The sequence below is a fragment of the Typopeltis vanoorti genome, chromosome 4 (assembly GCF_054136105.1).
Source record: "Typopeltis vanoorti isolate ZY-2024b chromosome 4, IOZ_Tvanoo_1.0, whole genome shotgun sequence".
Classification (NCBI taxonomy): Eukaryota; Metazoa; Arthropoda; class Arachnida; order Uropygi; family Thelyphonidae; genus Typopeltis; species Typopeltis vanoorti.
The window spans coordinates 5334005-5355960 of NC_143552.1; the positions used below are offsets into that span (position 1 = coordinate 5334005).

A 21956-nucleotide genomic window follows, 5' to 3' on the forward strand; every position below is an offset into this window, starting at 1 on the left:
TCCACACCTCGTAAAAGTGACTGGTGACACACTGACAAGCACATCTAAATTAATAACAGCAATCAACAACAAATTTAAGGACACTTGCCCCAAAATGTGTACATGCTCAACCAGACCTAACATTTGCCCAGAGAGAATGAAATCAACTTCAAAAACAACTAGAAGAAAACGCCAAAATGGAGAAAACAATTGGATGATAGACTATAAACAAGCTAAATTAGTGCAAAAATCAAGTGATGCCACTAGTAGCCACCATGGAAACTAGTATGCAGGCACTGCATAGGAAATGTGCAAGACCCTTGCAGTCAAATATATGCCTCACAGAACCTTTCATATCCACTTCACCAACATCCGTGGCCTTAACTCCAACCTTAACAGTGTTCACTACTCTTCAGTCTACCAAACCCCACCTACTCTTTTTGGAAGAAACTAAAATTCACCTCCTCCAGCATTATTCATCTCAACCTTCAAAACTATACACTCTTTAACTCCTTGCAACTGAAGGGTAGTGTCTGCACATACATCTGCTCTGACACAACTTGCAAGAGAGTACCCAACCTAGAATTGCCCAACTTAGACCTCCTTTGGTTGAAAATATCCCTTCCCCACTAAGTCAAATTCATTTGCTGTCTCTATCGCTCCCCTAATGCCACCAACCACTCTGAGCCTTTAATTTACTCTCCTTAAAAATGGATTTTCTCCAGTCCCACTTTCCCAACAGCGAAATCATCCTCCTAGGAGATTTTAATAACCAGAACACCAACTGGCTTTCCTCCTCCAGCTACACAGATCTTGCAGGTAGGGATGCTAAAACATTTGCCATCACTAATGACCTTACACAACTCATTCAGATGACAACCAGAATACCAGATAACCTGAACCACTCCCCAAACACTCTAGATCTCTTGCTTGCCAACAACCCCTCCAGATACACAGTATATGTAGTGGATCCCTAGGAAATTCTGACCATAATCTAGTGCTTATCTCCTCCTTGATGCAATAATGCTTATACAACCACTCTCGTACAAGAATAGTTTGGCATTATAACAGCGCCATGGGGGACAGCCTCTGTGACTTCTATGCCTCATTCCCATGGTTGGACTATTGCTTCCAGCCTTCGAACCCAAACATATGCACCAAACTTATCCACACTGGCATGGAACCATACATTCCCCACACTACTCTGAACTGCTGTTCCCTAACTAAATGCTAGTTCTCCAAAAGATGTGCAAAGCTGTACAAATGAAAAATCAAGCATTTTATCACTAGCTCAAATCAAGAACTACATCCTCCTTTTAGAGCTTGCACTCAAGTCCCCCCCCCCAAAAAAAAACAATTAATGCTTCCAAAACAGAGTTCGAAAAAGCAAAAAGCAGGAAACTAACAGCCTGTCCAAATGGGCAGCTGAGCCGCTTGGTCTTTCCCCAAATCAATTGGTCGTAACTTCTGCCCAACATTATTCTCATCCCTATCATACCCAGATGGCTCATTTGCATCATCATCCACAGAAAAACCAATCTCCTGGCTTCTCACTTTGCTTCCAGTGCATGCATAACTGATGATAAATGCTCCCGAACCATTCCAGATAGCCCACATACAATGCTCCCTATATATCCTTTTGCAAGAAAGAGATCAGAGAAATACTGTCCAAATTAGACATGAAAAAGTCTACTGGCCCTGATGACATTCCTCCAATTGTCCTGAAAGTTTGTGCACCAGAACTGACATCCATCCTACGTCGCTTGTATATGCTCTCTTACTCCACTGGTATCTATCACACAGCCTAGAAATTGGCCTATATTCAACTCATTCCCAAGAATGGCGACAAATCACTGCCATTATCATCTTATCTCACTCATCTCAATCCTGTCTATAGTAATAGAAAAATCATCAATTCCAAACTTTTACACTACCTTGAAGGCACTCACCTAATAAACCACTACCAGTATGGATGCCATTGCTATCGATCAACACCAGATCTACTCACATGTCACCCATCTCTGGACAAATGCCATACAGAAGTTTGGCGAATCTCATATCTCCAAAGCTATTGACCAAGTCTGGTATGAAGGATTACTAAACAAACTACCATTGTTTGGTCTGTCTCAGGACTTCTGTAGTTGGATTGCCAGCTTTCTGTCTGGACGAACACTATGGTTCCATATCCTCTCACCATTCAATTAATGCTGGGGTTCCATAAAGTTATGTCCTCTCACCAACCCTCTTCCTGCTATATATCAATAACCTACTTTCGTTGATCTCCCCTTTTACTCCATAAACTTTACTCTACAAAATTCACCTCAGCCTACAGAACATCAACCACAACTGCCCTCAATTCCCATTTCCAAGCCATCCTCCAATGGGATGGCTTGGAAATGTTCAGATAACCTTGTCAATTTCAATGCCAGTAAAAATTCAGTACTGTTTTATTTCTCACAAAAAAAAACCATTTTCTTCCAGTATTATTTTTGACAACACCCAAATATTCAGACAAGATGAGATTTGTCTTCTTGGAATTACTGACACTAAGCTTCTCCTGGAATAAACATATCACAACCATTGTATCCTCAGCTTCTAAAAAAACTAGGATTTCTCTTTCACTCAGGACATTACTTTGCCCCTGAAAAGCTCCCTCAAAATGCTTGACTCAATACAGTGAAGAGCAATTATACTTATTAATGACCCATCTCTTACCAACTCACTCCTCCCAGTTTTGCACAGATGTTTGGTTTCTGCAATATGCATATTCTATAAATATTTCTATGGGAAATGTTCATCTGAAATAGCATCAATAATTCCCCCACTTAGTACTAAGCTCGTACTGCTTAGTACTAAGTGGGGGAATTACTGCTGCTCAACTTCCCTTTACAGTGCACCTTGAAATCCACAGAACAAGTTTCTTCTCCTCATCCTTCATCTCTGGTACTGCTGTATTGTGGAACAGTCTTCCCCTGATGTGTTTCCAAAAGAATACAATATACAGTATTTTAAATCAAATGTAAACAAGATTCTCCTTTCCCAACCTGCCACCATAAATGGGTGGCAGGTTGGGAAAGGAGAATCTTGTTTACATTTGATTTAAAATTGTTGATCAACCTACAGTCCATTACTAATGGATTGTAGGTTGATCAACTAACTTCTCATGTTTGAGCTCAACACAAAAAAAAAAATAAATAAAATATAATAAATAAATAAAAAAGGGTATATCATCCAGGTGGTGACTTTGCAGTTACTGAGGTGACATAGTCTGATGTGAGCATTGAGATAGATGAACTGGAGATATTCAGTATATTGAAAAATACCCCACTGAAAAAGGCCCACTGCTGTGAATACAGCAGTGGGCCTGGAAAGTGTATCCAATCACGTGTTATGAGAATGTGCAATTGAACTGGCACTGCCTCTGATGAAGCTGTTATTAAACATCTAAGTCTCAGCTGTGGCAAGGTTCCTAGGGAGTGGAAAGAGGGTAAGATAGTTCCATTACATAAAGATGGCTCCAAGACAGAAATAGAAAATTACGGACTAATTAGCATCTCTGGAGTGGCAGTAAAAGTAAAACTCAGGGATGGGTTAACAGGAATATGATACTTTATAGTGGGTAGCATGGCTTTGTAAAATGTAGGTCCTGCTTCAGTAATTTATTCACATGTCATAATAAGGTGACAATAGAATTAGATAAAGGAAATGGTTACATCATGATATTGCTGGACTCTGCAAAGGCATTTGACAGAATACCTAATGGAAAACTATTACATAAGTTGGAGCAAATGGGAATGGATATGATGCTGGTGGCACGAATAGGGAGTAGCTGACAGACAGACATCAGAGGGGTGGTGTACGGTGGAGTAGAATCAATGTGAATGAGGGTGAAGAGGAGTGCCCCAGGGCTCTGTACTAGGACCACTATTCTTCAATTTGTATATTAATGATATAGAAGATTTGAAGGGGGGGGGAGCATTCAGCTGTTTGCCGATAATGCAAAACTAAGGAGGGGCAATAGTTGATAATGATGATGTAGGTGATTTAAACAAATTAGTAAGTGTGGGCAAAGGACAATGGTTGTGAATTCAGTGCTGTAAAATGTAAATAATGTGCTTTGGGATGAAAAGATTATGCATTTCGCATCATATTGATGAGGCTAGGGATCTGGAGGTGACATTGGAACATTCGAAAGAGATTTGAAATTCAGAGGACATATTGCAATAGCTGGCAAAATAGCTCAGTGGATTACTTGGATGAATACATTGACATGTATAGCTAGGTTATTATTCTTGCTAGGGGCAGGAATAATATGATTCAGCCGCATGTTGACTTGCACAGATTTGGTCACTTGTGTTTCTTGGGGGATCAGGAGGTAGTGGAGAGGATTCCGAGACAAGTGACAAAGCTGGTGACAGGTCTGTGGAACAAACTCTATGAAGACAGCTTGAGGGGTGTGTGTGGGTTGCAGAGTTTAGCTGAGAGGGGATATGATAGAAACTTATAAGTTACTAAAGGGATACTCTAAGATTTACACAGAAGAAATTTTAGAATACATGGGGAATGGGAGGAAAACAAGGGATCACACTTGGAAGCTGTCTAAAGTGTTATGTCCCTATCTTACGATTTTGTTTGTCTTACAAATTGCCTTCGTCTATATTCTTCTAACTTCTACTTTCAAGACATCACCAAAATTTCTACTAATATCTGAGTTATTGTTCCCCGTAGTATCCCTAGTATTTGTATTTTAACTGCGCCCTTTGGGATATTTAGTTTAGGATATTTTATACGTAAGCAGAGAAAAAGAACTCAAATATCTGAAAGTGTAACTATTGCAGTCGTGACACTATTTCTTGTTACTCAACATTAATTCCTTAAACTTCCCGTTTCTTAACATTAATTCCCCGCGTGATTAGGCTCGAATGTTTCTAAGCGGTGTATTGGATTAGCAAAATCAGACAACTATTTTATCATTACACATAATGTTTATTATTTCTCTAAGCATGATACATATCAATCACTGAACTAAATTACTTACACACTAAAATTTGCTTAACACAAGTAGTTGGGCTATGATTCGACAAAAGTTACTACGATCATGCCGCCACAAAATTTCATACAAAACATAAATTCACTTAACATGGACAAATTAGATTAACACACACTATTAGATTATTCAACTTCAAGTACACTAACAAAATCATTAACTACTCTAGCACATACTTATGACAATTCCGATTTTTTACAAGTCACACTAGGCATTCAAATTCCTCAGGATACTTAATTACTCAATTCACACTAATCAAACTCAATATTAACAAAACCATTTACTTCATTAACACACAACTATGTCATTAACTTTCCTTTTACAATAGAGTAGGCACTCAAGATTCTTAGGACAATTAATTATTCACAAATTATCAACACTAGCTAGCTTACTTTTAACACTCTCTATCAAATTCTAAAGTCCTATTATAATTTCTCCCTAATCACCTTAACAGTTCCGTATTATGACAATGGTACCTATCACAAACAACTTCTAGTTAACATAAGACAAAATTCATAATACCTTTCTTTAGCTTCACTTACGGGCCTTTACCTTCTACTGAACGAACTTGCTTGCATAACTTCTTGCAATTCAGGGCTATATAAACATCTGCGCAGTCAGCTGTACTATCCGAAACGAGGACATCGATATCTTCACAGCTTCCTATGACTCTATGGCATATTTCGCCTTCTACATAGGAATACGGGAATAGCTTTCCCGCTCACCTTCGATTCTTTGTTGTGGCATGAGGATATAAGCCATATCTCTCCACTCAGGAACACCGTGAAATCCACTAGAAAACCAAACTAAAACCACCGCGACTATCCAAACGTTTCTTCTCCTCTCGCAAAAGGCAATAAGGCCTCAAGCCTCCTTGACTATCTAAACGTCTTCTCCAAAAACCAAAGGAGCCTACTCTCTCCTCGAAAAAACCTCGAAGGGGGGGTTACCAACCCTTTTATAGCTGCTCCCCTAACGGCGCACTTTCTTACTTCTTTTTCCCGCCTCCTACTTGTTTTCCGTCTGTCTACCAATTGGGTAGCATTTTGCCACCATACATCATTTTGATCGGCAACTCGCAATGAAGTTTCTATCCGGGTACAGGCCCTAAGCGATATTCCGTTATTTCTCTTGTTAGCCTCTATCTTAACCCCTTTCAAATACCTTTCTCAGAATTCTACTTAATGCTTAATCTGTAGCCTCTCACACAGCGTATTCCATGACTCATTCTTTTCCACTTATGTACTTAACTCTTTCATTCTTAATCGCATTACTATATTAATTCTTAGTTAGCTACTTATTTAATACAAATTCCTTGTTTAGTCATAATACATCTTAATACATTCTTTTCTTTTGTTATCTTAACTAAACAATAGACCTTTACAATTTACTCAATTTACACTGGATGCAAGAATATTATATTAATTAAATTATTCCTTTTATGCAGGGGTTTTTATTTATGTTATTTATTTTTCATGTTACATCATGATAACTGAGAATATTTTATTCTCAAGATATCAGGTGTAACAAAAGAGTGTGGTTAGTGAAGGTGTGCAGACTAGGCTCCTTTCTTGAAGAGTGGTGAGTCCTGATGATGTCTAGAATGAGTGGAATCGGTTTCCAGAGGTGGTCAGGAGTGCCACAAGAGTGAATAGGTTTAAGGAAATGTATGATAGGTATTGTGTTAATGAATAGAGTGGGTCTTATATAATGAGTTTTTTGACTCCACAGAGTGCCCATATAATTAACAATAATAAACATTTTTTTTTTATAAAATAGTTTGCCTGGTGTTGTTAATACATTAAAAGAAGTTATGAATAACGTTCAACATTGAAGCTTGTCTATTAGATTTCTGTTTTGTTTTTTGTGTGTGTGTTATTACAATTTTAATATTGTATCCCTGATGATGTCTAGGACAGAGACAAAATATAACTATTAAACTTGTGTTTATTATTAAAATTATGGAAACAACTATCATATTATAGTAAAACTTTTACTATAACTGAAGTTTACTGAAATAATTACTTGACATTTCCACCTCCATATCAAGACCATCATCTGCAGTATACACATATATATAGAAACAAGCTACATTACAATCTACATGGTATGCTAGAGTCAGTAATTTGGTCAACTGTTAAACCACTGGCCTAACCTCTGGTGAAAAAGAAAACCTTACTAGATCAAAGCTAGAGTCCTGTTTATTATTATATATTTGGTTACAAATCATTATACTAAGTATACTAAGTTCAGTGGAATGGGATTGACTGCTGGATGGGAAGAATATAGACAGTGCATGGGAAGCATTTAAACAATGCTTAAATATTGCGATATCAAAGTGTGTCCTGAGCGTTTGAAGAAAAAATAGGGTAGGAGTCAAATGGATGTGTAATCTTATTAGACAAGATATTCGTAAGAAAAGGATGATGTGAAAGGAATACCATGTACATAAGAATGATATCCATTATGAAAACTATAAGTAGCAGGCTAGAATAGTCACAATTGTTGTACGGAAAGCAAAGTCTGAGTATGAAAAGTAACTGGCTCTACATGCTAAAGACAACCCACAAGAATTCTATCGATATGCTGCAAATAAAAGAAAGAATGAATATAAAAGACTAACTCTTCTAAATGATGATGGCAAGAGGGTTACAGATGCAGAAGTGGTTGTTCAACTAATGAGTGCCTATTTGGTTAAAAGCTATCAATCTGGTGTATAGATAGGTGTATTCAGTCTTTGAACATTGTAGCATACTGGTGTATGCTACAATGAGCTCACTGCTATCTCTTCACTGGATGAAGAAACTCAGGTGTATGAGGACGAGGTATCAGAGCTGTTGCACAAACTGAATAAGAATTCAGCAATAGGGACTGATAGGACATCAGCACGTATGCTAAAAGAGTGTTCAGCTGAAGTAGCTATTCCTTTGACCAAGCTGTTTAATATGAGTCTCAGAACAGTGAAAATTCCGCAGGAATAGAAAGAATGTATGGTAATTCCATTGCACAAGATTGGTGGAAAGACCGATGTATTCAACTATTGACCAATTAGTATCTAAGGAGTGGTGGTGAAGATTTCAGAAAAATTGGTTACGGCTCGCATTCAGAAATGGGTTGACAGTAAATCTCTACTTTGCAATGAACAACACGGTTTCACTACGGGAAGGTCATGTTTTATGACCTTCATGGTAAGGTCAATTCTATGTCTAGTTCAATGGTAACAATGTTACCATTGAACTAGACAAGGGGAATGGATACACCATGATACTTTTGGATTTTGCTAAGGCTTTTGACAGAATACAGCAGGAGACTGTTGAATAAATTGGAGTACAGGTAGTTCTCACATTACGAATTCCCGCTTTACGAATTTTTATCTTTATGAATTTCAAGCCACTTCATTCTTCATTCTTGCAATAACAAGAAGGGTGGTAGTCTCAATCTCACATATGGCAATGAAATTCATTCTATACTTTTAAGTATTTGGAGTTCTTCATGACTCCAAATGTGAGAATAGTATTCAATGGTTATGTGAATTTGTGCAGTGTTAACAGTTGTTCAGTCATGAAAAAACATCTCCCACCTAAAGAATTACAAACATATGTTCCCATGGAATTCAAACCGAAAACGTATTGGTAAGAGAGAGAGATGTATTAATCCTTCAGCCAACAAGGCTGGATAAGCCAAAACAATCAGATGCCACAACTTCATATATGGATAATAAATTGAGACGTGCATTTGTAGCATTACTTACAGTGAAGGACTTCAAAAGATTTGAGAATTTATCTGTGCTATCACAGATAAATACTGTGTCACTGTTGCTATCACAACAATGACACAGTATTTCGGATCTTCCTGATTATATTTTATGCAAGGTTCCTCTGATTAATTTAGAACATGAACATAAAACATAGCACTCACATCACAGGTTATTCCTGATATGTTCTTTTGATCATAACAGTAATAAAATAATTTAAAATAATAACTGAGAAATGGCAAATAGCAGATTAATTTTAATTATGATTAAACAGAAAGTTGAAACAAAAGGAGAAATTTGTCAGCATTGGACACAAAGTGTGTATATTACACTCTAAGAAATACATAAGAGGAAGAATGTTCTAGAAGAAAGCAGCATAAAGAATAAATAAAAAATGGAGGAGGGATAATTTTTGAATTTGGAGTTGAGTTCAGTTGCAAAAGTGTGCTTAATAGCTGCTGCATGATAGTAGGGAAAATGTTGATAGGGCAGACAGATCACAGAAACACTCTGAAAATGCTAGTAGCACAAACTAACCATATCAAAGAAAGTGGAGTGAATTAATGAAAGTTGAGTCATTAAACACCCTACTCATTCTTCTATACTGCTAAGTATTTGGAGTTCTTCATGACTCCAAATGTGAGAACAGTATTGAATGGTTACGTGAATTTGTATATTGTTAATAGTTGTTTGGTCATGAAGAAACATCTTAAGCATCAGAGGGGAAAAAAAAAAACTTTCCACTCTTACTTTTGACAGAGTGTGTGTGTGGGGGGGGGGGGGAGGTAAAAATAGGACAGGATTGAGTTGTACAAGCATTGAAATTAACAAAATTATCAGAACCTTAGGGAAAATTGGTTTGGTGATAAAAATTCAGGGTTACAGACATTGGTATCCCTGAAAGTTTTGGGAATTTGTGTAAGGGCTGTCAAATTAGAAGAAAGAACATAGGTTATCATCATCAGCAAAATGGTATATTATAATGTTAACTGGAGAAGGCTTCATATAAGAAGAAAGAATAGGGCATTTTGGATCATCAGCATTAATAACAAAGTCTCAGGTAAAAGAGCCATCAGCATTCGCATAAAATATTTCCAGATTAAAATATGGCAACCCCAACATGGAAATCAAAAGACCATGACAGCAGTTTATTTATTTACCGTATTTGCCGGAATATAAGACGCACCCCCTTTTTTGTACACATTTTTTCGGAAAAAAAAAACTTTATCACTGAATATTATAATGAATTTACAGTATTTCAAATATAAAATAATAAATAGGTCTACTTTTAACAAATACGTAATTTAACTAATGACGAATCGATGAAATTCAATTTTTTCTTCATATTCAGCTGCCATCTTTTGTGATATTTTTGTTTTAGTCCGCATACATAGCTGGTTTCTCTTCATGAATCTTGAACACCATGATGTTGATCAAGTAAAGTTGGCAATCCCTCTGTTAGTGGCTATCGCTTTCGCTTGATGAATAATCATTTTTGTAGACACTGAAAGTCCACTTTTTCTGTAGTCTAAAATCCAAATATTCAGTTCTTCCTCAAGTTCTGGCCATTTTGCATTTCCACTTCGTAGGTTATGTTTACTGTGAGTGGCTTTTATTAGATCCTCTTCCTGATTCCCCCAAGTTCTTATCATTTTCTCAGTTGGGTGGCCCAAAAGGCCTTTCTGCAACCCTGTTTCCATGTTCTTTAGCATACACAACCACATAGCTTGTATGCAATATTGCAGCAATACCGATGCTTTTCAGCCATAATTTGCCAAGAAATTTAGAGAAAATTTAACGGCAGATCTGTGATTTAACAGCTGTGATTGTCAATGACAGCGCATGTGCATCCACTGAATTCTACGTAACTGGAATGCTTCTCTCACACACACACACTCACACAAGAAAGCAAGAAAGAAATTGCGTAGCTTGGAACAGAGAAAATTTCCACAATTAAAGTAATAAAAAACTAAGTATTGGCGTATAAGATGCACCCTGTTTTTACAGACTTATTTTCAAAGAAAAAAAGTGCATCTTATATGCCGGCAAATACAGTAATAGGCTGTAGTGCCAAACTCAGTCAAATGTCTCCAAGATATGAACCTCTGGAGAACTCTCTCGACGTTTCCATGGTATATGTCCAAAGGTGAATGACTTAAACAAGAAGGTTCGTAGTGGCAATATCTTAACTTGTGAGTGTTTAGTAATCGAGAGAATTTGTCATCATCAAATTCCTGACATGCACCTTCAAAGGGTGTACAGGATATTATTATAGTACCACATGAAGAACTTACATCATTACCAACTTCCTATCAACAATTTTCCTCCAAATCAATCTGTTATCTGACAAGACTCCAACATTATCAGAAATCATATTTCTGTTTTCTAAGGCATTTTTTAATGTATCAATCCACCCTCGCAGAGATCACTTGTTTTGCAAATCTTTCCTCTCCCATTCTGTTTAAGTGCTAATATTACCTGAGATTAGCTCTGCTAACGCATTCCTGGATGCTGACAATGTCGAGTTCTTTCCTAATATCCTAATTTTTAGATGATATTGCCATTGATGCCATCTATTCACGCCTCTAATCTTTCTCAGGACTCTCATTTCTGATGTTTCTAGTCTTTGGTCAAGTGTTTTAGTTCTGACCCAGCTCTCAGATCCATAAGTTAAAACTGGTTTGAACACTCTCTTGTATACAGCTAATTTAGTGTTCCAACTAATTTCTCTCCTATTCCATATGAATTTATTCAATTGACTGCCTACCATACCAGTTTTATTGATTCTGCTGTCTATTTCCATATTTAATTTACCATGTTCACTAAAAATCATGCCTAAGTAGCTGAAACGTTTTACTTGTTCCACAGGTTCCCATTCACAACACAGTTGACATTTTCAACAATTCTACCTATTTTAATTGGATTTGTCTTTTTATTGCTGACCTTCATACCATATCTATTACAACAGTTATTCAATTTAGTCAGGGAATCTTGCAAACTTGTAGCGGATTTATTCAGAAGTATAACATCGTCTGCATAAAGCAAAGAGCTGACATTAACATCTCCAATTTTGATATCATGTTTAATACCACTTTCCTTCATAATGTGATCCATATAGATAATGAATAACAGAGGGGATAATGTACATCCTTGTCTCACACCAGATTTAACATTAAACCATCTTCCTATACTTCCTTCAACTTAAAACTGACTTACAACTCAAATAAAGACTAAGTATTGTTGATATAATGTCCCATTGACACCATATAATTGTAGAATATTGAATAGTTTCTCTCTTGGCACCTTGTCATATGCCTTTTCCAGATCGACAAAACTTAAATACAGATCTTTGTTATATTCCAATGATTTCTCAACTATTTGTCAAAAAGTGAAAATCTGATCCTCACAGGCATCTATCTGGCCTGAATCCAGCTTGTTTCTTCAGCAAGCTTCCCTTCCACAATCCTTCTCAACCATTTCTCAAGTATACTTGCATAAATCTTACAAGGAACACTCAGCAGAGAAATACCCCTGTAATTTTCACATTCAGCTTTATTTCCCATTTTGTATATGGGTACTAAGAGTTCTCTATTCCAATCATCTGGAATTCATCCCTCTCTCCATGCCTTCTGAACTATGCAGCGCAGCCACTGCATCACTTTTATACCTCCATACTTGAGCATTTCTGGATGAATATCATCTACTCCTGCTGCCTTTCCACATTTCAGGCTTATGATGGCTTTTTCTACTTCAAGTATGGATATGTATTCCTGATTGCATGCCTGTTGATTATTTTTTACCACTGTGCTGTCACTGCTTGTTTCATTTAGCAATTTTTCAAAGTAATTACACCATACATCAAGGATATATTTGTCTCTGGTTTTCATGTCACCCAATTCCTTTTACAGTGCTCTTTCCTCCATTTCTGAACTCCAACAGCCTCCAGAATATTCTGCCACCTTCCTGATATTTATTTTCCATGTTCTTGCCCAAAGTCTTCCCATTACTTTTGTTTAGCATGCTTATATTTGTCTCTGTATTCTCTTAGAGCAGAAGATGATTTATTGCAAAGGAACTTTTGATATGCTTTATTCTTTTCCTTCACTGCCTCTTTAACTTCACAGAGTTCTAATTTTTCTATCCTTGCAGACAACCTCACTATATGCCTCTCTGGCTGAATCAATCAATCAATGTTTTCTTTAAGGCTTGCCAATGAATCTCTAAGATTTGTTTCCTGTTCTCAAACTGTTTCATTTTTTTCTTGAATAACGTTTGTGTATTTTAGTCTACAGTTCACATTTGAGAGCTGCTCAACTTTAATTCGCTTTAAAATTTTCTTATATGTTATTTTCAATATGAAATTCAGTTTTATCCTGCTCAAGATTAAATGATGATCACTTCCAATATCAAATCCCCTGTACACTCTAGTGTCCTGCACCACTGAGAAAACATCACTTTTAACAATAAGATAGTCATTGAAACTGTTCTTATTTCTTGCTTGCTTATTCCTTACTTTTTTTCCAAGAGAGAGAGAATTCGATATAGTGTATAAGTTGACTACAAATAGCTTTCTCCATTATTTTGGAAATAAAGAAAATGAATAAAACTGGTTGGCAATTTAACGCCAAAATTTGTTATCCTTAGGAAAGGTTAAATATAGTCTTGTTTTCAGCAGGATAGATAACAGCAGAACAACAGGAAATTGAAACCTTTTATTATTTTAATATATCCAGGCAAAGAAAAAAGATTCTTCTGATCTCTTTATTGCAAAAAAAAAATAAATAAATAAAAAAAAGAAGTTAGCAGTATGAAAATATCTGAGGAAAAGTTACAAGCCAAGAAAATGATTTTTTAGTAGGTAACAATGCAACAAAACTATCTAAGGGAAAAAAAGGGGTAGAAGCTCTGGGCAAAAGTTAGGGCCAGTAGCAATAGCAAGTGAGAAAAACACAATTACTGTTGTTATAGTACATGATCCTGCTTTTAGTCCTTTAAAAATTCAGTTCTGGACACATTCATAATTTGCCTGCAGTTATTTCGGACTTTGGTATAAGCAGAAAAGAAGATATGATTATTAAAGGAAGTAAGAATTTTCTTCCTATCTGAAAAAAAATTGTTGATGAAAGAAGCTAATAATGATGAAAATAATCATATTTACAGAATAGCACTATCATCCTGTGCATCAAAGAATATATGAATTAGGAATTTGATGTTGATCAAATATGGTACTCTCTCTGTTTTTTTTTTCAAAGTTGATGTGCAAGAGAAAGAAACAGTGTGAATCACACACTTTTTATTGCAAAACAGAGTGCAATGCCAACTTTGAGATTTATGCAAAATAACACTTGTTTACCGTGTGTATCATTCTGAGTATATGATTGTTATCACACAAAATATTTTTGTTATGTAAATTACTCTATCAATTTTCCTTTCTTTACCCAAATGTTCAAGTTCGAATATTAAAAATTAACAAACATATTTTTGCAAATGGAATATAGCATTTGGACTCTACCTGAAAATATATGTATTTCAGGCAAACTGGATGCTGTATAATGATATGAGTGAGTGATTAGCAGGTTCTTTGCATGGAAGTAGTTAGTGAGGGAAAAATGAATAAGGACTTCAAGAAAAATGAATCAATATTCAGATTGAGATACTGTAATAAATGAATGAATTAACGTATATAACAAAAGCATCTAAGCTCCTGTATCCAATTAAAAAATAAAAATAATAACATAAAACATAGTTACCTCCCTACGAAAATTGCTTAACTGCTGTGATATTCCAGCTTTCTTTTTACCTGACTCCTGTAGAGAAGTAGCCTAATGATATTTCAGAGAGAAGAAAAAAAAAAAGATTTCTTTGAATTTTACATGTGGAAAATTTAATAGGTAATCAACAATATTGAAGAGAAGACTCCAAAAGTAAAACCAGATAACAAATTTATTTTAAACAGAAAACAACACTATGAGAAGTTTCTGAAAAGTAAGGTAATACATTTTTTTCTCTTAATAATGGTGAAAGGGAATGAGATAAAACATGGTGGACTGATAGACCCATTAATAACATTCAAAAAGAACGCCATTCAAAGCTAATTCCAGTTGCAAGATAGTGGCTATCATGTGTTAAATTGCGAATGAAGATATTTTGTATGTTTTAATACTTCATTCACATTTAACATAATCCACCATGTTATAAGCAAGACTTGAAAATATTATTTGTTGTTAGTCTCTTGCTTGTAATATATTATTCACATAAATGCTTTTAGTTTTGTTTGTTATTAATTAATTATTTAATCTTAGAATATGTAATAATAATGAAAAGACTATATAAACATGTCATTCATTTTATTTTATTTATTCCTGTGTTAATATCATAAGAAGTGCATATATACTATAAGAATTAGTATTTATCATATTTAAATGTATATTATATGAACTGTAAAATATCCTTTTATTTGTTTCTGTAAGAGTGATTTTATGTAATTCTTCTGAATGAATTTGATTGGCTGCTGAAGGAGAAACAGAGTTTGCTTTAGTCAGCATGTGTTTAGAACGTGAACGGCTGTGATATGGAGTGAAGCCAGTAGATGTAAGCTGAACGGGCTAGAATCGGATTTTGGCGGGAAGAATGAACATATTGAGTTGGAAAATGAAAGTAAAGAGGGGAGAAGCATTCAGGACAGCACAGAGTGAAGTAACGGGTGGCAGTAAAGGGAATTTGGAAATGCCATAAATAAATTAAGAAGGGACCGGGAAATTAATAGGCAATTAGGAATATTTCTACAGAATTCTAAAATTATGTCGAATTCCAATTGTTTTGATACAAAGCTGAAATTAATGCATAGAAGAAAATAAGGAATAAGTAGATTACCTGAAACGAGTGGGTCAAGACTTGTGAAGCTCTATGTTTAATATTTCAGTTATATAGTGAAGATTCCTTTTGAATAGTGTTACTTCAAAGTGATAATTAACTTAAGTTTTAAGTGTGCCTATAGTGAATCCAATGTGCAAAGGATATAACCCGGTAAGAGCAGTCCATTTTTTTATATTTCAGCGAGAAGAAATAAGAATTAGCTCCGCTCGATATATCTTAACATTAACTGTGGCGTTCTACTAAAATTAGCCGAAGTATGGAGCTTTAAAGTGTTTCCCCTTTGAAGTGATAACTGCCTCATAATTGTATTAAGTGTTTGTTGACTAACACTTAATTCAATTAACATTGAAGTATGTGAACAATTTTTAATTATTCGAAAGAATGTAAAATTGACAGCTGGATGCCTGATGCCTAATGTTTTATGTTTGTTATGAGTATTTGAACTAAGTTGATTTGCATTATCTTGTTTTCAAAGTTATACTTAATGTACATGTTATGTAACCCTGCATTACTTGTTTTGTTTTATTGATTCCAATTTGGTGTTTGCCTGATTCTCTTTCATTGCACCGTTCATAAAGTTTATCGGACCTTGCGGAAGCCTTAAATGATAATATTAACCTCAGCCTGTAGAAAAGTGAGACTGCAAAAGTTAGTTGATGATTGATTCCACTATATTATATAGACTAATCTGAATATAGTGTGGCGCAGGATAATATAAACTTCCTTATATTCGGATCAGTATCAATCAGCATCTAACAAAATAAAAACGGAATTTAAAGAAATAAGAATAGATCCAACTAACCAACATAAATGGATCAATTAGCAAGATGGACGACACAACACATGCAAGTGTGGTTCAAAACAGGTATCCATGAAGTTATTTTTTTGCAAGCGAAAGGGGCTTCACCAAGTGATATTTTCCATGAACAGATTGCTGTGTGGTGAAAAGGTGATGTCAAAGAAGCAAGTGTTTTTTGGTGTACAAATTTAAAGCAGCCCATGGCGACATTAAAGATCGACATCGCATGAGCAGACCTTCACAGAGCAAGACAGAAGACAACAGTTCATACATTAAGGGCATCATGGTTGAAGACTGGTGAGTGAAACTGAATGAAATTGCATAAGTGGTGAATTTACAAAAGTGTTCATGTTGTCCTTGGTTTTAGAAAGGTGGGTACCCCTACAATTCTCAGAGGAGCACAAGTCAACACACATGGGGATGTGTCTGGAGAATCGGTTATGATATAGCAACAAATGTAAAGATTTTCTTGCTTGCCTAGTCACAGGGGACAAAACATGAGTTCATCACTTGACTGGTGAGTGAAATTGAATGAAATTGCACAAGTGGTGAACTTAAGTCACATGTTTACAAAAGTGTAAACAGGCGACTCCCCCTCCACCTTTCTAAAACCAAGTTTTAGAAAGGTGGAGGGGGAGCACAAGGCAACACGCATGGGGGTGTGTCTGGAGAATCTGTTGTGACACAGCAACAAATGCAAAGATTTTCTCGATCGCCTAGTCACAGGAGAAAAAACACGAGTTCATCACTTGACTCCATGACCTGGAAACAACCACAATCTCCTGTGTGAAAAAATTTCAAAACTATTCCAACTGTCTGAAAAGTAATGGCCACAATGTTCTAAGATCGATAAGGTATTCTGTTATTGAACTTCTTGCCAAAGGGAGGAACAATCAATGCAGAGCTTAACTACTATGCAACACTGGAAAAACTGAAAGATAACATTCAACGCAAACAACCAGGACCGACAAGTGGTGTGATTTTGGTGCATGAAAATGCTACTCCACACACCGCTTGTGAATGGCTTAGCTATAATCATTGGAAAATATAACCCCTGTCACATCCTTCCCTAAGCCCAGATTTAGTGCTTTCAGACTTCCATTTGTTTGGCACCCTCAAGACCTTTCTGAAGGCATTTCACTATGGATGAGGAAGTTCATCAGGCAGTGTGATGTTGGTCATTGGGTGTGGGCATGGACTTCTTCAGTACTGGTAATGATCTGTTGTAGGACAAATGCATTAATAAATTTGGAGACTTTGTGGAGAAGTAATGCATCATCATCAAATTCCTGACATGTACCCTCAAGGGGGTGTACAGGATATGATAGTACTACATGAAAAATTTACATCATTACTAACTTCCTATCTACAATTTTCCTCCAAATCAGTCTGTTACTTGTCAAGACTCCAACATTATCAATCTTATATTTCTATCGTCTAATGCACTTTAATTGCTATATGAAACAAGTGGTAAAAAACACTCAACAGGCATACAGTCAGGAATACATATCCATACTTCAGTAGAAAAAGCCATCAAAGGCTTGAAATGTGTAAAGGCAGCAGGAGTAGATGATATTCAACCAGAAATGCTGAAATATGGTGATATAAGAGTCTTACAGTGGCTGCACTGCATAGTTCAGAAAGTCTGGACAGAGGGACCAATTCCCGATGATTGGAGTAGAGCTCTAATAGTACCCACATATAAAAAGGGAAATAAAACTGAATGTGAGAATTACAGAGGTATTTCCCTACTGAGTGTTCCTGGCAAGATCTATGCAAGTATACTTGAGAAACGGTCGAGAAGAATTGTGAAAAAAAAGCTTGGTGAAGAACAAGCTGGATTCAGGCCAAATAGAGGCTGTCAGGATCAGATCTTCACTTTACAACAAACAGTTGAGAAAGCATGGGAATATAATAATGATCTGTATTTAAGTTTTGTCGATCTGGGAAAGGTATATGACAAGGTGCTTTGCTAATCTTTCTTCACCCATTCTGTTTAAGTGACCATACCACCTGAGATTAGCTCTGCTAACGCATTCCTGGATGCTGACAATGTCGAGTTCTTTCCTAATATCCTCATTTTTAAATGATATTGCCATTGATGCCATCTATTCACGCCTCTAATCTTTCTCCGGACTCTCATATCTGATGTTTCTAGTCTTTGGTCAAGTGTTTTAGTTCTGACCCAGATCACAGAACCATAAGTTAAAACTGGTTTGAACACTCTCTTGTATACAGCTAATTTAGTGTTCCCACTAATTTCTCTCCTATTCCATATGAATTTATTCAATTGACTGCCTACCATACCAGTTTTATTGATTCTGCTGTCTATTTCCATATTTAATTTACCATGTTCACTAAAAATCTTGCCTAAGTAGCTGAAATGTTTTACTTGTTCCACAGGTTCCCATTCACAACACAGCTGATATTTTCAACAATTCTACCTATTTTCATTGGATTTGTCTTTTTAATGCTGACCTTCATACCATATCTATTACAACAGTTATTCAATTTAGTCAGGGAATTTTGCAAACTTGTAGCAGATTTATTTAGAAGTATAACATCGTGCGCATAAAGCAAAGAACTGACATTAACATCTCCAATTCTGATATCATGTTTAACACCACTTTCCTTCATAATGTGATCCATATAGATAATGAATAACAGAGGGGATAATGTATATCCTTGTCTCACCCCAGATTTAACATTAAACAATCTTCCTGTACTTCCTTCGATTCTAACTGCTGACTTACAACTCAAATAAAGACTAAGTATTGCTTGATATAATACCTCATTGACACCATATAATTGTAGCATATCGAATAGCTTCTCTCTCTTGGCACCTTGTCATATACCTTTTCCAGATCGACAAAACTTAAATACAGAGCATTATTATATTCCCATGCTTTCTCAACTGTTTGTTGTAAAGTGAAGATCTGATCCTGACAGCCTCTATTTGGCCTGAATCCAGCTTGTTCTTCACCAAGCTTTTTTTTCACAATTCTTCTCGACCGTTTCTCAAGTATACTTGCATAGATCTTGCCAGGAACACTCAGTAGGGAAATACCTCTGTAATTCTCACATTCAGTTTTATTTCCCTTTTTATATATGGGTACTATTAGAGCTCTACTCCAATCATCGGGAATTGGTCCCTCTGTCCAGACTTTCTGAACTATGCAGTGCAGCCACTGTAAGACTCTTATATCACCATATTTCAGCATTTCTGGTTGAATATCATCTACTCCTGCTGCCTTTACACATTTCAAGCCTTTGATGGCTTTTTCTACTGAAGTATGGATATGTATTCCTGACTGTATGCCTGTTGAGTGTGTTTTACCACTTGTTTCATTTAGCAATTTTTCAAAGTAATTACTCTATACTTCAAGGATATCTTTTTCTCCTGTTTTCATGTCACCTTTATCATCTCCTTTTAAAGCACTCTTTCCTCCATTTCTAAGCTTCTTCAACAACCTCCAGAATATCTTACCACCTTCTTGATATTTATTTTCTATGTTCTTGCCAAAATCCTCCCATGACTTTTGCTTAGCTAGTTTTACATAGTGTTTCTCTTTCTTACATTTGTCTCTGTATTCTCAAAGAGCAAAATCTGGAACTTTTGATATGAAGAAAGCATATCAAAAGCAGGAACTTTTGATATGCTTTCTTCTTTTCCTTCACTGCCTCTAACCTCCTGTGTCCACAATGGAGTTCTGATTTTTCTATCCTTGCAGACAACTTCACCACATGCCTCTCTAGCTGAATCAATCACGGCTTTCTTCAAGGCTTGCCACTTAATCTCCAAAGTTTGGTTTCTGTTCTCAAACTCTTTCATTTTTTTCTTCAATAATCTTTGTGTATTTTAGTCTACAGTTCACATCTGAGAGCTGCATAACTTTTATTTGCTTTAAAACTTTCTTACATGTTATTCTTTTCAATATGAAATTCAATTTTATCCTGCTCAAGACTAAACAGTGATCACTTGCCATTTCAAATCCTCTGTACACTCAGATGTCCTGCACCAGAGAGAAAACATCACTATCAACAATAGCATAGTCAATGAGACTTTTCTTATTCCTTGCCTCTTCTCTCCATGTGAATTTGTGCACATTTCTATGTTGGAACATGGTGTTAGTAATAACCAGTCCATGTCCTGAGCAGAAATCCAACAGGTATTTGCCATTATTATTAGCTTTGCTCTTTTCTCCAAATTTTCCCAAAATATTTTTGTATGTCTGACAATCACTTCCTACTCTGCTATTTAGATCACCAACAAGGACCAACTTTTCCTTTTATATTGTGTCAGTAGCTTTCTCTAGAACCTCAAAAAATTCTTCCACTTCTACCTTCTGTGGGACCATAGGCACAAATATGTCTCATTGCCCAATTCCCCATTCTAATATTTACCCACATCACTCTACTTGAGACTGCCTGCCATTCAAGATTAGCCTCGTATTTTGTGTTGAATACTATGGCTACTCCTTATTTTCCTTGATTGTCATTTCCTGAATATAACATTTTCTATTTATTGCTCAGAAAGATCTCACCAGTTTTTGTCTTTTTTGTTTCGATCACCCCTATTATGTCGATCTGGTACTTATCTAATTCTTTAGCTAGCTCCATTTCTTTCCCATTCAGGCTTCTTATGTTGATAGTACCGATCTTTAACTCTGGTGATGTTGAGTTGGGGTGTGCTTTCAGATTTGTTCCAGTAGCTGACTTTTCGCTGTTCGCCCTGGTTCCCTGGCAAAAACAATGGGGGCCTTGATACTAATAATAAAGACAACATGAAAACTGAAGAATATCCTTGACATCTGGAAGAATTACTTGGGAAGACTGTTAAATCAAACACTCAGTCACAGGACAATAGCAGAAATTTTTCAAGAGAAATGGCAAACAGCAGTACATATCAATATTTGAGGCAGAAAAGCAATCAAAAACATGAAACATGGAAAGACAGCTGGAGTAGATGTAATGTGACTAGAAATGCTCATATATAGAGGTATACAAATGTTCTTCAGTGGATACACTGCATAATTCAGAGATCCTGATAAGAAAGTTGAATTCCTTATGGTTGAAGTAGAGCTTATAGTTCTTATTTATAAAAAGGTAAATAATGCACAATGTGGGAACTGCAGAAGAATTTCACTACTGAGTATTTCAGCTAATATATATGTAAGCACACTTAAAACACAGAGAAAAGACACTTGGAGACGAACACACTGGATTCAGGTCAAATACAGGTTATAAAGATCAGATTTTCACTTTATGACAGTTAGTTGAGAAATCATGGGAATATACTGCAAAAAAGTGTACTTCAAGTTTGGTATATCTTGAAGAGAAAAGCTTTTCAAAACATTAAAAATTATAAGGGATATATTTAACAATATACAAAGAAAAACTAGTATATATTTAAGTTGTAGGTCAGCAATTAGAATACAGGAAGGTGGTTTTATGTAAAATCAGTTGTAAGAAAAGGATGCACATTATCTTCAGTCTTTATT

The 21956-nt window shown here is 35.9% G+C and overlaps 1 protein-coding gene across 2 annotated transcripts in view; it reads right to left on the bottom strand.

The window, feature by feature from the left end:
* SMC5 (structural maintenance of chromosomes 5) overlaps positions 1-21956 on the bottom strand; it is a 752645-nt gene that overhangs the window by 579581 nt on the left and 151108 nt on the right. For both annotated transcript variants that reach the window (XM_090391623.1, XM_090391622.1), the window contains exon 7: positions 14531-14602. In XM_090391623.1, the coding sequence (XP_090247749.1) occupies positions 14531-14602 (72 nt within the window). The remainder of the gene's footprint in view (positions 1-14530; positions 14603-21956) is intronic.